The 14424-nt window shown below is 44.5% G+C and overlaps 1 protein-coding gene across 2 annotated transcripts in view; it reads left to right on the top strand.

The window, feature by feature from the left end:
* The window catches only part of SGCD (sarcoglycan delta), a 636458-nt gene that overhangs the window by 585379 nt on the left and 36655 nt on the right, over window positions 1–14424 (top strand). For both annotated transcript variants that reach the window (XM_073567884.1, XM_073567885.1), the window contains one exon: window positions 10740–10812. In XM_073567884.1, the coding sequence (XP_073423985.1) occupies window positions 10740–10812 (73 nt within the window). The remainder of the gene's footprint in view (window positions 1–10739; window positions 10813–14424) is intronic.

The raw sequence follows: 14424 nt of genomic DNA, 5'->3' as shown, positions 1-14424 counted from the left end.
TAGTTGGTGCGTTCAGTCTGTCCATTGGATTCCGGGTGATAGGCAGAGGAGAATGACAACGTGACCCCCAACTTCATACAAAACGCTCTCCAAAACCTGGCCACAAATTGCGCACCCCTGTCCGACACCACGTTCACAGGCACTCCATGCAGTCGAACAATGTGCTGTATAAGCAAGCGGGCCAAGGTTTCAGCGGATGGTAATGCAGGTAATGGCACAAAGTGGGCTTGCTTAGAAAATCTATCAACCACTACCCATACCACTGAGTTGCCCTTGCAAGGTGGAAGGTTAGTGATAAAGTCCATGGACAGGTGTGTCCATGGTTTATCCGGAATTGGCAAAGGCTCCAATTCCCTGGCCGGCCGGACCTGAGAGCTTTTAGAGCGCGCGCACACCCCACAAGTATTCACAAACCTTTTTATATCAGTACCCATAGAGGGCCACCAAAAACCCCTAGCTACTGCCCCCCGGGTAGCTGCAATACCAGGGTGTGCACTTAACACAGAGTCATGAAATTCTTGAAGGAGTGTGGGACGGAATTGTTCGGGTACAAACAATTTACCTGGGGGTTTATTCTTGGGAGCTTGTGCTTGTGCTTCCAGAATCTCTCTCTGTAACTCAGAGGAGATTTCGGCTACAACCACTCCCGGTTGAAGAATGGAGGAACGAGGTTCTGGAGGGGACACAGAATCAAAACTTCGGGATAAGGCATCTGCTTTTACATTTTTAGACCCTGGTCAGAACGTGATGGTAAAATGAAATCGAGAAAAAAAAAGTGCCCACTGAGCCTGTCTGGGGGTCAGTCTCTTAGCAGACTCGATATAGGCCAGGTTTTTATGATCAGTGATGACCGTAATGGGATGAGCGCCCCCCTCCAAAAAATGCCTCCATTCTTCAAAGGCCAATTTAACTGCTAACAATTCCCTGTTACCGACATCATAGTTTCTCTCGGCCAAAGAGAACTTAGAGAAAAAGGCACAGGGTTTGAGGTTAGTCAGGGTAGAGGGGCCCTGTGACAATACTGCCCCCACCCCCACCTCCGAAGCGTCGACCTCGATGATTAAAGGTCTTGACGAATCGGGTTGTACCAACACAGGGGCTGTAGTAAAACACTTCTTTAATGCCAGGAAGGAATTTTTTGCGGCCACGGACCAATTTTTTACATCTGCCCCTTTAAGAGTGAGGTCCGTCAAGGGTTTTACCACCTGCGAGAACCCTTTAATGAACTTCCTATAATAATTAGCGAAGCCCAGAAATCGCTGCAACCCCTTCAGGTCATGAGGCTGCACCCAATCTGTAATGGCCTGAACCTTCCCTGGATCCATGCGGAATCCCTCCCTGGATACAATTACACCCAGAAAAGACAGTTCTTGCATAAAAAATGAGCACTTCTCCAGCTTAGCATACAAATGGTTCTCCCGGAGTCTCATAAGCACCGTACGCAGATGATGCGAGTGTGACTGACTGTCCTCAGAGTAAATCAAGATGTCATCCAGGTAAATGACTACATAACATCCAATCAAGTCAGAAAAAACAACATTAATAAGTTCTGAAAAACCGCAGGAGCGTTAGTGAGGCCAAAGGGCATAACCAGGTTTTCAAACAGCTCCTCAGTTGTCAGGAGCGCTGTTTTCCATTTGTCCCCCTCCCGGATCCTTATAAGGTTATAAGCCCCTCGTAGATCGAGCTTAGAAAAGCATTTGGCCCCCGTGAGTTGATTGCATTGATCAGGAATCAATGGGAGAGGCTATTTGTTCTTAACAGTAATTTTGTTCAGTTCTCGAAAGTCGAGGCACGGTCGCAACCCACCATCTTTTTTCTTTACAAAGAAAACCCAGCTGCCACGGGTGAGACCGAGGGCCGAATATGCCCCTTGCGAAGGCTTTCTTTAATGTACTCTTTCATAGCTTGGCACTCAGGCCCAGACAAATTAAACAAACAAGCCTTGGGTAATTTGGCTCCAGGTACTAAATCGATAGCACAATCATATGGTCTATGTGGTGGGAGCGCCTCAGCCTCGCTTTTGGAAAACACATCTTTAAAGTCTCTCAGGTACTCCGGAATACCCTCCAGACTGACAGATGACACAGATACGGATTTTATCGGATTGACAAAAGGAACCGGGTTACAACACAGACCATTACCATTACATAGCCATCGGGTGATCTCCCCCTTCACCCAATCAATAAGAGGATTGTGGCGTTGCAACCAGGGCATTCCCAGTACCAGTCCTGCAGTCAGATTATTCATAATGAAACAACTTAAATTTTCCACATGAGTGGAACCCACTTTCATAGAAAAAACTTCAGACATAAAACAAATTCCATCCCTGATAAGAGGGGATGAATCCACAGCCACAATTTTACCAGGGTCTTTTAACCTGACTATCCCTATCTTATTAAGAGTCACAACTTGGGCATCAATCAGATTAATGGAGGAACCACAGTCAACAAAGGCGGTGGTCATAACAGGACCACCAGCAATTTCCAATTCAACCTGGAGCACCATTTTTGTACGTGAGAAAAAATGGACCTGGGAGTCTGGACAACCTCCTCGATTGTTGCCCAGACTCAGTCATTTCTCTGATGGTTTCTCTGAAGAAGGGCAGGAGGGGCAATTCCTTTTCCAATGTCCAGTGCCTCCACAGTAAAAGCATAGTAGGTTGTCTCTGTGGTGCCTTCTCTCTTTCTCCTTAACCGAGACTGACCCAACCTTCATGGGCTCATGATACAGGTGCAGAGTCACACAATTTGGGGAAAAAGGGAGACTTGTTGCATCATTCCTCTAGCATGGAGTCTCCGGTCCATACGGACCGCCTGCATCATGGCGTCCTCCAGGGTATCAGGAGGCAGATGTAATGCCAGAGCGTCCTGCAGACGGTCAGAAAGGCCCCTGCGAAACAACCCCCTCAGGGCGGCGTCGTTCCAGGATACTTCGGCGGTCCAACGTCTAAACTCTGAGCAGAACCATTCAGCAGAGTGCCTCCCCTGTGTCACACTCATCACCATATCCTCAGCCAGGCGCACTCTATCAGGCTCGTCATAGATGTGCCCCAGAGCCTCAAAGAACAAGTTCACTGACATACGTTCAGGAGCAGAGGAAGACAGAGAGAAAGCCCATGCTTGCGGAGCCCCCTGAAGTAGGGAAATAATGACCCCCACCCTCTGGAACTCCTCCCCGGAGGAGTGGGCCTTGGAGAAAAAAAAAAGCTTGCATCCTTCTCTGAAAGACCTGAGCTCCTTTTTATCACCTGAGAAAGGGTCGGGCAATTTGACCGGAGATTCGGGGGACGCTAATGACACATCCCTACCCCCAGAACTAGAAGCCCCTGCATCGACAGCCCCCTGCACAGTAACCACCAACTATTGCTGGGTATGGGCCATCGTGCGCTGTTCCACATTGAGTTTATGGAACATTTGGGTCAGGTGCTTGACCTGATCAGCCAAGGCTTGAATGGTATCCATGAGGATAACACACACTTTTTTTTTTTTTTTCCTTCACAGGAAAAAAACCCTGAAACGGTCAGTTATAATGTCGGGAACACCGCACTGCACTTGCTCACTGAGCCAGAGCGCGTGTCCTGAGTACAAAGACTGTGCACAAAGATACCTGCCGAGCGGGCAGCAGTGGTGACAATGCATGCTCCAGGACCTGAATCACGTGACTGCTGGGGGCGTGGCCTAAGCTCCACGGAGCTAGGAGCTGCAGGGAAACTCCTAGAAAGGTAACTACAGGACAATGTTACCAAGGGGCATAGACAGAGAAAGAAACCAGATCAAGCCGAGCTCAAAGCACGAGACAGCAATACAGTACCAAAGGGTTAGACAGAATGGATAGTCAGGACGTAGCAATAGATCAGAAAACCAGAACGGGCATTAGACGGTACAATAGGGGTAAACTGTAACGGAGTAACAATAGCCAAGCCAGGAGGTCAGAACCAGAAAAGACAATGGTACCAAAATGAGAGACGGAGTACAGAGTGAAGGAACAAGCCGGGTCATACACGGGAAGCAAGCAAACAACGCAGAATACACGCACACCAGGGGTCAGACACACCAGAACAACAGTATAACTGACAGAGAATGCTAGTTTGGAGTGAGTATAAATACCCCTCCCAGATCCAAAGAAAGGCCGGCAAAAGTTAACCCTGTGAGAACAGGATATTAACCATGTCCTAACCATGACAGATACTACCAAAAATGGACGACTAGAGTGCAAAAAACTGGATCAGACTAAGAAAAAATAGTATATATTTTAAAGTGGCCTCGGTAGGGGGCAGGAGTTCTGACTGTTGCTGTACTTTGAGTCTGGTTAGACCACAGTCATGACCAAATTTTAAAAACTGTAAGCGTGACGTTGAACGCCGTAGCTATCCATTCACCCACAGACATTTTTCTTTGCAGAAAATGCCGATTTCAGTACGGTGTGACAAACATCTAACGTAGTTGGTGCTTTTCAGACAGTAAAGCTTTATATCCTCTATCTGTTGCTGAATTCCCGCTTAATTAGCATTTCGGTTCACATGCAAATTGTTTGGGTGTGACAGAACATTTAACAAGCCACTGCCTCTTTAGGTTGTTCCCCCACCTAGCACCAGTCTCTTTAGCTTGATAGCACACTATCTTTGTGATGTTATGAGTAAGGCAAGGAAATCAGACAATGAGCTATCAATCAAGCTGAAGAGACTGATGCTGGGTGGGGAAACAAGCTAAATAGCCAGTGGCTTGTTAAGAGCCCTGTCACACCCATATCACTTCACGGCTCATTTGCATATGAATGAAAATGGTAATTACTAAGGACTGCAGCAACAGATAGAATATAGAAAGGTGTCAATGGATTTACATTTTCCGAGACCTGAATGTCAATTTGGTGGGGTTGATCTGAAAGACAGATTCCCTTTAACCAGTTCCCGACCTGTGACACAGCGTATGCGTCATGAAAGTCGGTGCCAATCCGACCCATGACGCATACCCTGTGTCATGACTTCAAAGCCCCCCTGCGGGTCGGGTGACCGGGGTCAATGAAAGGTCACCTGACCCGCAGATACAGGGGGCTTTGTAATTCACCACAGGGGGCGTGGCTTCGCCCCCACGTGGCTACGATCGCTCTGATTGGCTGTTAAAAGTGAAAGAGCGATAGTAATATTTAATCAATGAAAATTGATGAAATATTACAATCCAGCCATGGCCGATGCTGCTGTAGCATCGGACGTGGCTGGAGACACCGATCCGACCCCCCCACACCAGCGATCGCCCCCCCGCCACTGAATGACAGCGGCGATCTGCTGCCGCTGTCATCATCTGCCCCCCTCCCATTCCCTCTGCTCCCCGCCAGCTTCCGATCCCCCCCTCACCCCCCCTGGTACCTCCTGAGTCCCCCTGTCGCTCCCGGTGTCCCGCGGGTCCAGATCGTGGGCGCCGCCATCTTGGAAAATGGCAGATGCATGCGCAGTGCACCCGCCCGAATCTGCCGTCTGCAGATTCCATTCTTTCATTTTGATCACTCTCACAGTGATCAAAATGAAATAAAAAGCAAATAAACCCCCCGATTATCACCCCCATAGGTAGGCACATCTAATAAAATAAAGAAAATATTTTTATTTTTATTTTTCCATTAGGGTTAGGGTTGGAGAGAGGGTTAGGGTTGGAAAAAGGGTTAGGGTTAGGGTTGGAACAAGGGTTAGGTTTAGGGTTGGAAAGACGGTTAGGGTTAGGGTTGGAAAGAGGGTTGGAAAGAGGGTTAGGGTTGGAACGAGGGTTAAGGTTGGAACGAGGGTTAGGGTTGGAAAGAGGGTTAGGGTTGGAAAGAGGGTTAGGGTTGGAATTAGTGTTAGGGTTGGAATTAGGTTTATGGTTAGGGTTGGGATTAGGGTTTGGGGTGTGTTGGGGTTAGGGTTATGGTTAGGGTTGGGGTTAGGGATGTGTTGGGGTTAGGGCTGTGGTTAGGGATGTGTTGGGGTTAGGGTTGAAGTTAGAATTGTGGGGTTTCCACTGTTTAGGCACATCAGGGGGTCTCCAAACGCGACATGATGCAACCATTGATTCCAGCCAATTTTGCGTTCAAAAAGTCATACGGTGCTCCCTCCCTTCCAAGCCCCGACGTGTGCCCAAACAGTGGTTTACCCCAATATATGGGGTATCAGCGTACTCAGGAAAAATTGCACAACAACTTTTGAGGACTAATTTCTCCTGTTACCCTTGGTAAAATAAAAAATTGGGGGCTAAAAAATTATTTTTGTGGAAAAAAAATGATTTTTTCATTTTCACGTCTCTGCATTATAAACTTCTGTGAAGCACTTGGGGGTTCAAAGTGCTCACAACACATCTACATAAGTTCCTTGGAAGGTCTAGCTTCCAAAATGGGGTTACTTGTGGGGGGTTTCCACTGTTTAGGCACATCAGGGGCTCTGCAAACGTAATGACGACCGCAGACTATTCCATCACAGTCTACATTTCAAAACGTCACTACTTCCATTCTGAGCCCTGACGTGTGCTCAAACAATGGTTCCTCCCCACATATGGGGTACCAGCGTACTCAGGATAAACTGGACAACAACTTTTGGGGTCCAATTTCTCCGGTTACCCTTGTGAAAATAAAAAATTGTGGACTAAAAAATATTTTTTTAGGAAAAAAAAATATTTTTTATTTTCACGGCTCTGCGTTATAAACTTCTGTGAAGCACCTGGGGGTTCAAAGTGCTCACTATGCATCTAGATAAGTTCCTTAGGGGGTCTAGTTTCCAAAATGGGGTCATTTGTGGGGGAGCTCCAAAGTTTAGGCACACAGGGGATCTCCAAACACGACATGGTGTCCGCTAACGATTCGAGCTAATTTTCATTTCAAAAAATCAAATGGTGCTCCTTCCCTTCTGAGCCCTGCCGTGCGCCCAAACAGTGGTTCCCCCTCACATATGGGGTACCAGCGTACTCAGGACAAACTGGACAACAACTTTTGTGGTCCAATTTCTCCTGTTACCCTTGTAAAAATAAAAAATAGCGTGCTAAAAAATCATTTTTGAGGAAAAAAAATGATTTTTTATTTTCACTGCTCTACGTTATTAACTTTTATGAAGCACTTGGGGGTTCAAAGTGCTCACTACACATCTAGATAAGTTCCTTAAGGGGTCTAGTTTCCAAAATGGTGTCACTTGTGGGGGAGCTCCAATGTTTAGGCACACAGTAGCTTTCCAAACGCGACATGGTGTCCGCTAACGATTGGAGCTAATTTTCCATTCAAAAAGTCAAATGGTGCTCCTTCCCTTCTGGGCCCTGCCGTGCACCCAAACAGTGGTTTATGACCACATATGAGGTATTGATGTGCTCAGGAGAAATTGCCCAACAAATTTAGGATCCATTCAATCCTGTTGCCCATGTGAAAATGAAAAAACTGAGGCTAAAAGATAATTTTTGTGAAAAAAAAGTACTTTTTTTTTTACGGATCAATTTGTGAAGCACCTGGGGGTTCAAAGTGATCACTATGCATCTAGATAAGTTCCTTGGGGGGTCTAGTTTCCAAAATGGGGTCACTTGTTGTGGAGCTCCAATGTTTAGGCGCACAGGGGCTCTCCAAACGCGACATGGCAAGCGATAAATATTCCAGCATATTTTTCCATTCAAAAAGTCAAATGTGCTCCTTCCCTTCTGAGCCCTGCTGTGCGCCCAAACAGTGGTTTATGACCACATATGAGGTATCGGTGTGCTCAGGAGAAATTGCCCAACAAATTTTAGGATCCATTTTATCCTGTTGCCCATGTGAAAATGAAAAAAATGATGCTAAAAGAAAATTTGTGTTGGAAAAATTAAAATGTCCATTTTTTCCTTCCACGTTGCTTTAGTTCCTGTGAAGCACCTGAAGGGTTAATAATCTTCTAGAATGTAGTTTTGAGTAGCATGAGGGGTGTAGTTTTTCGAATGGTGTCACTTTTGGGTATTTTCTGCCATATAGACCCCTCAAAGTGACTTCAACTGTGAGGTGTTCCCTAAAAAAAATGGTTTTGTAAATTTTGTTGTAAAAATGAGAAATCGCTGGTCAACTTTTAACCCTTATAACTTCCTAACAAAAAAAATTTGTTTACAAAATTGTGCTGATGTAAAGTAGACGTGTGGGAAATCTTATTTAGTAACTATTTTGTGTCACATGCCTCTCTGGTTTAACAGAATAACAATTCAAAATTTGAAAATTGCGACATTTTCTCCAAATTTCTGATTTTTTCACAAATAAATGCAAAAATTATCGACCTAAATTTACCACTAACATGAAGCCCAATATGTCACGAAAAAACAATCTCAGAATCGCTGGGATGCGTTGAAGCGTTCCTGAGTTATTACCTCATAAAGGGACACTGGTCAGAATTGCAAAAAATGGCCAGGTCATTAAGGTCAAAATAGGCTGGGTCATGAAGGGGTTAAAGCTACCAGGCAGCTATGGTGCTGCTTATGACCTGAAAACACAATACCATCCCATAAGACCACGAAAATCTACAAAGGTTCAATTAATTTACACTTGAAAGACCTGCATGTCCAGATTCCCTGACAGGCTCCCTTATGGTTGTGCTGTCCTCTTTAGTCTATGGTCAGAGTGGTCTCTGAGTGGTATGTAACATGGTACCTAGGAGAACTGGCCTTGATGCCATACAATTGGAGATTCTTTAGCAGGCCCTTAAGGGAGAGTGGGCCCAGTGTAGGATATAATGTCTGATGTCACCAGAGTGTGTTAGACATGGGCAATATAGGGACACTTTTGGTGTACTTACAAGAGTTGTCAGGGAGCCTTGTGACCTGACCCCTTGTTGTTGAATGCTTTCTTAGTGCCATAGACTGCAAAATAATATCCCTAAAGGAACGCTAAGCTGACTACCAATAGCGACTGACAACTAATAGTTGTATTGGGGATGAGCTGGTTGGATTAGAAGGGTCTCTGTGTAATGAGTTCTGGCAGGAGAAGTGAGTCTTCTGGAATTCTGATTGTGAAGTTTGGGGGTCAGAGAAATTATTTCCCCCATATGTTGGCGAGAATGAGGCCTGAAACAAAAAGCAATATAAACAGCCGAGAATGAAATCGAGTGAATCGGAAATAAACTATCAGCAAACTGTTGAAATGTTGCACCTCTTCATGAGTACTTGATACTCGAGTACCTCTCTGGATGTGTAACCATTATTCTTATTTGCCTCATTTGAAATGTAACCACTAAGCTTGTGGGTGTCTGTGGAGAAAAGTAACCAGAAGACTCTTGTAAGACTGCTTCTGTCCATTCTATTAAGACTTACCAAACCTAGTGTTGAGAAACGGGGTCAGTGGGTGCTCTCGTCCGCTGGCCCGGCTGCCTTTAGCAAGACTGCATGGATCAGGGCTCATACCACTGAACACCCACTCTATCTCCCGGTGGGCAATACACTACACAGACAACGCAGGGTTAGGGTAAAACAGTGTGGCAATACTTTATTGAACCACAACACCCAATAGCAAACAGAACAATCCTTAGCAATTACCCCCAAGATAGTGCACATTAGAGTCTCACCCTTCCGCTTTCTCGCTAGATGTTACAACAGAGTTCCCAGGGTCACTATTCCACCTGTCATATACACAGAGAAGAGATATCAACAAGCGTAGGGAGATGACCGAGAACAGTCCATAGAGTCCGTACAAGGTCCAAAGCCAGTTGACATGAGAGTCACCACCTGGCTTATCCGACTATCTCCAAGGAACTAGGCAACTGGTGGGTCCCAAAACCTGACTTTCTCCAAATATATTCATGGTTAAGAGATGGTCACTGGATCAGATCTGTGTCCTTCCAACCGGATAAAGTCATAAAGCCAGCTCACCGACTTCCAAAGGAAGCACGGAACACCATAATACAGTGGCCGATCCAATGAAGAAAATAGAAAAAAATCCAGCTCCACGAAAGGATATGATTTCCAATTTTATTCCAACATGGATATAAAACAATTCAGCTCCAGGACTGCATCAGCTCAAACAGGAGAGACAGGAGAGCTTATGTCTCTCCTGTTTGAGCTGATGCAGGCCTGGAGCTGAATTGTTTTATATCCCTGTTGGAATAAAATTGGAAATCATATCCTTTCGTGGAGCTGGATCTTTTTCTATTTTCTTCCTTCCAACCGGAGCCGACAACCCCTAGGTTGATTCCTATAGAATCATAGATCCATGTCCCTCGTGACGGTGCCATGATGAATTGGCTGCAGTCCTCTCGTCCGATGAGTGTTTTGCAGAATATCGGACTGGTAGCTCTGTTGTGATGAGACCTGCTCTCTCTGTCTCTTGAGTCTTTTATACCAGAGGCATGTGATCTGTTTTTAGATTTACCCAGTGTCCTTCAGTCCACCCTCACAGCCTTTCCCTATCTACCTTCAAAGTCAACAAACTGGTTATAGAATACAATACACAATTAGCATATGAGCACACAATAAACAAAGATAAACGCATACTATGTACAAGTCACTGTTACAGACTTACACAGTATGTTAAATGGTATGCAAGTCTGTCTTCTTGACCCACCAGAGATAAACACTTAAATCCACAAGCCAATATACAGATAAAAAGTAAATTCTTCTTGGTTTACAAACATAGTCATCTGGGTAATTATGATATACTCTGGTGTCTTCACACCTAGCAACCGGCGTTATTCACATTCCATGTGCTTTTCTCTATCACAATCATTAAAAAGTTTAGGGTAAGTTAGAAATCCATTCTCAAACCTGCTGTATATTTCCTTTTTACTACAGGTGCAGAAGGAGCAGTGTTCCCAGCATCTCTTGAAACACCCTATGTTAAGGCTGAACCATTCCACCACCTACGGTGAGTAAGAAGAGACCCGATCATTGTACAATATAATTTTAGTATTCTAATCTGGTTCGTATACTAACTAAGGTGATGTAAAAAAAATGTAAAGGGATGCTTGAGAGGAGCATAATCTATTATATAATCGTCTAATTCTGTCTGTCTGTATGTTTGTAACGGAAATCCCGCGTCGCTGATTGGTCGCGGCCGGCCGTGACCAATCAGCGACAGGCGCAGTCCGGCCGCGAATTGGCGCAGCATTCGAACAACGCACACCACCGCTACCGTCATGAGGTCGGCGGCACTAGCCGCTGATCTCCCGTTGGTTGCCGCGGGTCATCTCCTGCCGCACGGAGGTCAGCGGCGACGCAGCCGGGAGATGACCGGCACTAGCCGGTACCCAGGGTCCGGAGGAGAGGAGACTCTCCTCCAGGGCCTGGGTACCATAAACCTGTAAAAAATAGAATTAAAATAAAAAATAGTGATATACTCACCTAACGACGGCCCCCGGACTCTTTCCCTCCTCTCACCACACGCCCAGCATCTTCCGATTCCAGTAATGCTTTGCGCGAAAGACCGCTGATGACGTTGCGCTCTCGAGAGAGTGACGTCATCTCCGGTCCTTCGCACTAAGCACTACTGGGACCGGAAGATGCCGGGAGCGTGGAGAGGAGATCGGGGGCCGTCGGAAGGTGAGAGTAACCTTTTTTTTTACATTTTTTAAAATTATTTTTTACATTCTATCTTTTACTATTGATGCCGCATAGGCAGCATCAATAGTAAAAAGTTGATCACAATTGTCATACACTATGCTTGATAAGTGTGACCAACCTGTCAATCACATGCGAATTCGCATGCCTTTTGCCGTGGAAAACATGCATTTTTCACGCGATTTTCGCGTGCGGAATTCAAGAGCATTCCAAGCGATTTGAAGCATCGCATGAAAAATGCATGTTTTCTGCGGGAAAAGGCATGCGAATTCGCATGCGTTTTTCCCGCAGCGGGAGTTGCGGAAATGCTGCGGAAATTTCCGCAGCATTTCTGCAACGTGGGTACTTAGCCTCAGTGTGACACACAGCAGCGAGCAGGCCCCCGCTGTGAGATCGCCAATCATGGTGGATCGTCCTGGACCATCTTTTGAACGTCGGTCTCCCGCTGGCCATATTCTAAAATACCCGATGGGTTAGAATCGGGCCACCATCTAGTTGTTTATAATGTTGCATAGTTATTCTTGTCTGCCAGAAATTATTGGGAGGTTATACCAGTTTGGGGAAATTTTACTCATTAGAATCCTGTTAAAAGCCTCACACCCAGCCAGCCACTTTGCACTGATGAGGGGCAAGAAACCTGAATCAGATTCTTTTTTGGCTCCATATGTGAAGTCATGTGGCAAGGCTATTTATAGGATTGATATTGATTTTTATGATTTCTTCTTACAATATGTGATGATGGAGAACCTGTTCTCTTCATCCGTGAAAATGCAGTTTTGGTGACACCAAACTAAGCCAACATTGTGCTATAGTTTTTACAAGACTAGGAGATGGTAATGGGGTAGACAGCACCAACCGGTTATGTTCCAGACGACAGAAAAATTATTAGCTGTCTTTTTAATGAAAACCTATTTCTTGCCTTAAATATGTTATTTTTATGACTGATGTAAATGCCGCCATTTTTCTGAATCCGTCGTTGTTTTTCTTTTCTTCCTGCTCCTCTCCGTTCCTGAGATATTACCCTCTCTTCCCTATATATAAATCTAGTGTTGTTAGTCGAGAGGGCGGAGTCCTCAACTTTACTCTGTGGGCGTGTTCTTGTGGACCACTCCCCCCTTGACTAACAAGACCAGATTTAAATACAGGGAAGAAGGGGCCATATATCAGGAACAGAGAGGCGCAGGGACAAAATAAAAACAACGCTGGATTCAGGACAACAGTGGCAGTTACACCAGGTAAAATAAAATACATATTTCTGGAAAAAGGAAAGTCCCTTTAATAATGCAAAATGTGAAATAAAGTGTAGAAAAAAACCCAAGAGCAACTGAACTTTTCCATCTGCCTTCATTCTTTTTCATATAAGCTATTCGTAATTTTTTCATATAAAAGATAAAGCAAACGTTGAGAGTCACCCGTAGTCTTTCGCCAGCCTTAGGCAAGATGATAGCTGTTGACATCTTAAAGCAATTTTAGTGGGATATACTGAAAATGTAATGTACCGTATTTGGTGGAGGGAAAGGGGGAAAAGTAGAAATTTTGGTTGGCTGGCACTTTCTAAAGGGAAATAAATGAGATTACTGCAGACTGATCTTGATGTTTGGAGGAACATTCAGATATCTGTCCCATTAATGGGATGCCTTGCTCATTTCCAGCAGAGACCTATGTGTTTCGTGGTAACCGACTCTGACAGACATTTGGGCCCTTATTACATTTTTCTGAGACCAATATTTTTGTAATACAGGGAGCTACTAGAGCTTCTCATAGTGAATCACTGTATGTGACCAGGATATAAAATCAAGGCATCGCCTGTGCCGATATGCATACATGGAAAATACTACAACTAGCAGCTTTTATGTGAGGCCCTAGCGCCCTCTAGAGGGGAAAAATAAAAAGAAACGACTATATGTGCTGTGTTTACTTGCCTAGTTTGACGCTGCTATAAGTAATTATACACCAATAATTATTCTAGCTCTAACCCACTCATTGTGACACTCATCGATGTGCTTATAGGCCAGCGTTGAATTGCGGAAAGCCTGTGATTCACTTTATTGCCCACGTTCGATTTGACGTTATTGGTAACGTTTCATTGACATGAATGGAAATTGCATGTGGATGAGAGTTTTCTGTTAACTTCTATGGAGAAAAAATACATATATGCATCTGGATACCCATAAATGTAACATGCTTAAGCCTCCTCGGCCTCACATATAGTCGTAGTCGCTTAGGTGTTACTTTTCACACTGGCACCTCTGTAGGGTATTCTCCCTTAAATTCAAACTTTGCACAAAATCAGTGGCATATCTTGGTATAGTATGGACCCTCTGATGTCTAACATTCTTGAAAAATTACTTATTGAGATTTTAATGTCTCACTGATACCTACATGATTTCTATGATGGTCTCCATTCATCATGTTGATGATCATCTTTTAACATAATTGCATGTTCAAGTGATAAGGTCTAGGCTGTGTTAAGGCTGTGTTCACATGCAGCGATATTGTCTAATCTGACAGAATCTGTGATGGATTCCATAATGCCATCGTGATGCCAGACTCCTTAACATAATTATGTGTTCCAGTGATAAGGTCTAGGTTGTGTTTTAGGCTGTTTTTCCATGTAGCAATACTGTCAAATCTGATGAAAATTTGTGATGGAGGCCACAACACAAATTTGATATAAGCTATAGCTTTTATTTTTAAGCTTCAAGTTGATAGTCAGTTTTATTCTACCGCAGGGTAGCGTTGAAAGCAGACATTTTCAAGATTTCTTTGAAGGTCTCCTTCCTACATGTCACTGATCTTCTTAACATAATTAGGTGTTCCAGTGATAAGGTCTAGGCTGTGTTCACATGTGGAAATACTGTCAATGTCATAATGTTGCCAGTCTTCTTAACATAATTTTGTGTCCCAGTGATAAGTTCTA

Source organism: Dendrobates tinctorius, unplaced genomic scaffold (genome assembly GCF_039654945.1).
Source record: "Dendrobates tinctorius isolate UK_male_01 unplaced genomic scaffold, ASM3965494v1 ptg000020l, whole genome shotgun sequence".
Classification (NCBI taxonomy): Eukaryota; Metazoa; Chordata; class Amphibia; order Anura; family Dendrobatidae; genus Dendrobates; species Dendrobates tinctorius.
The sequence above is the reverse complement of the archived record's forward strand: the minus strand, read 5'-3'. Positions and strand labels throughout refer to the sequence as shown.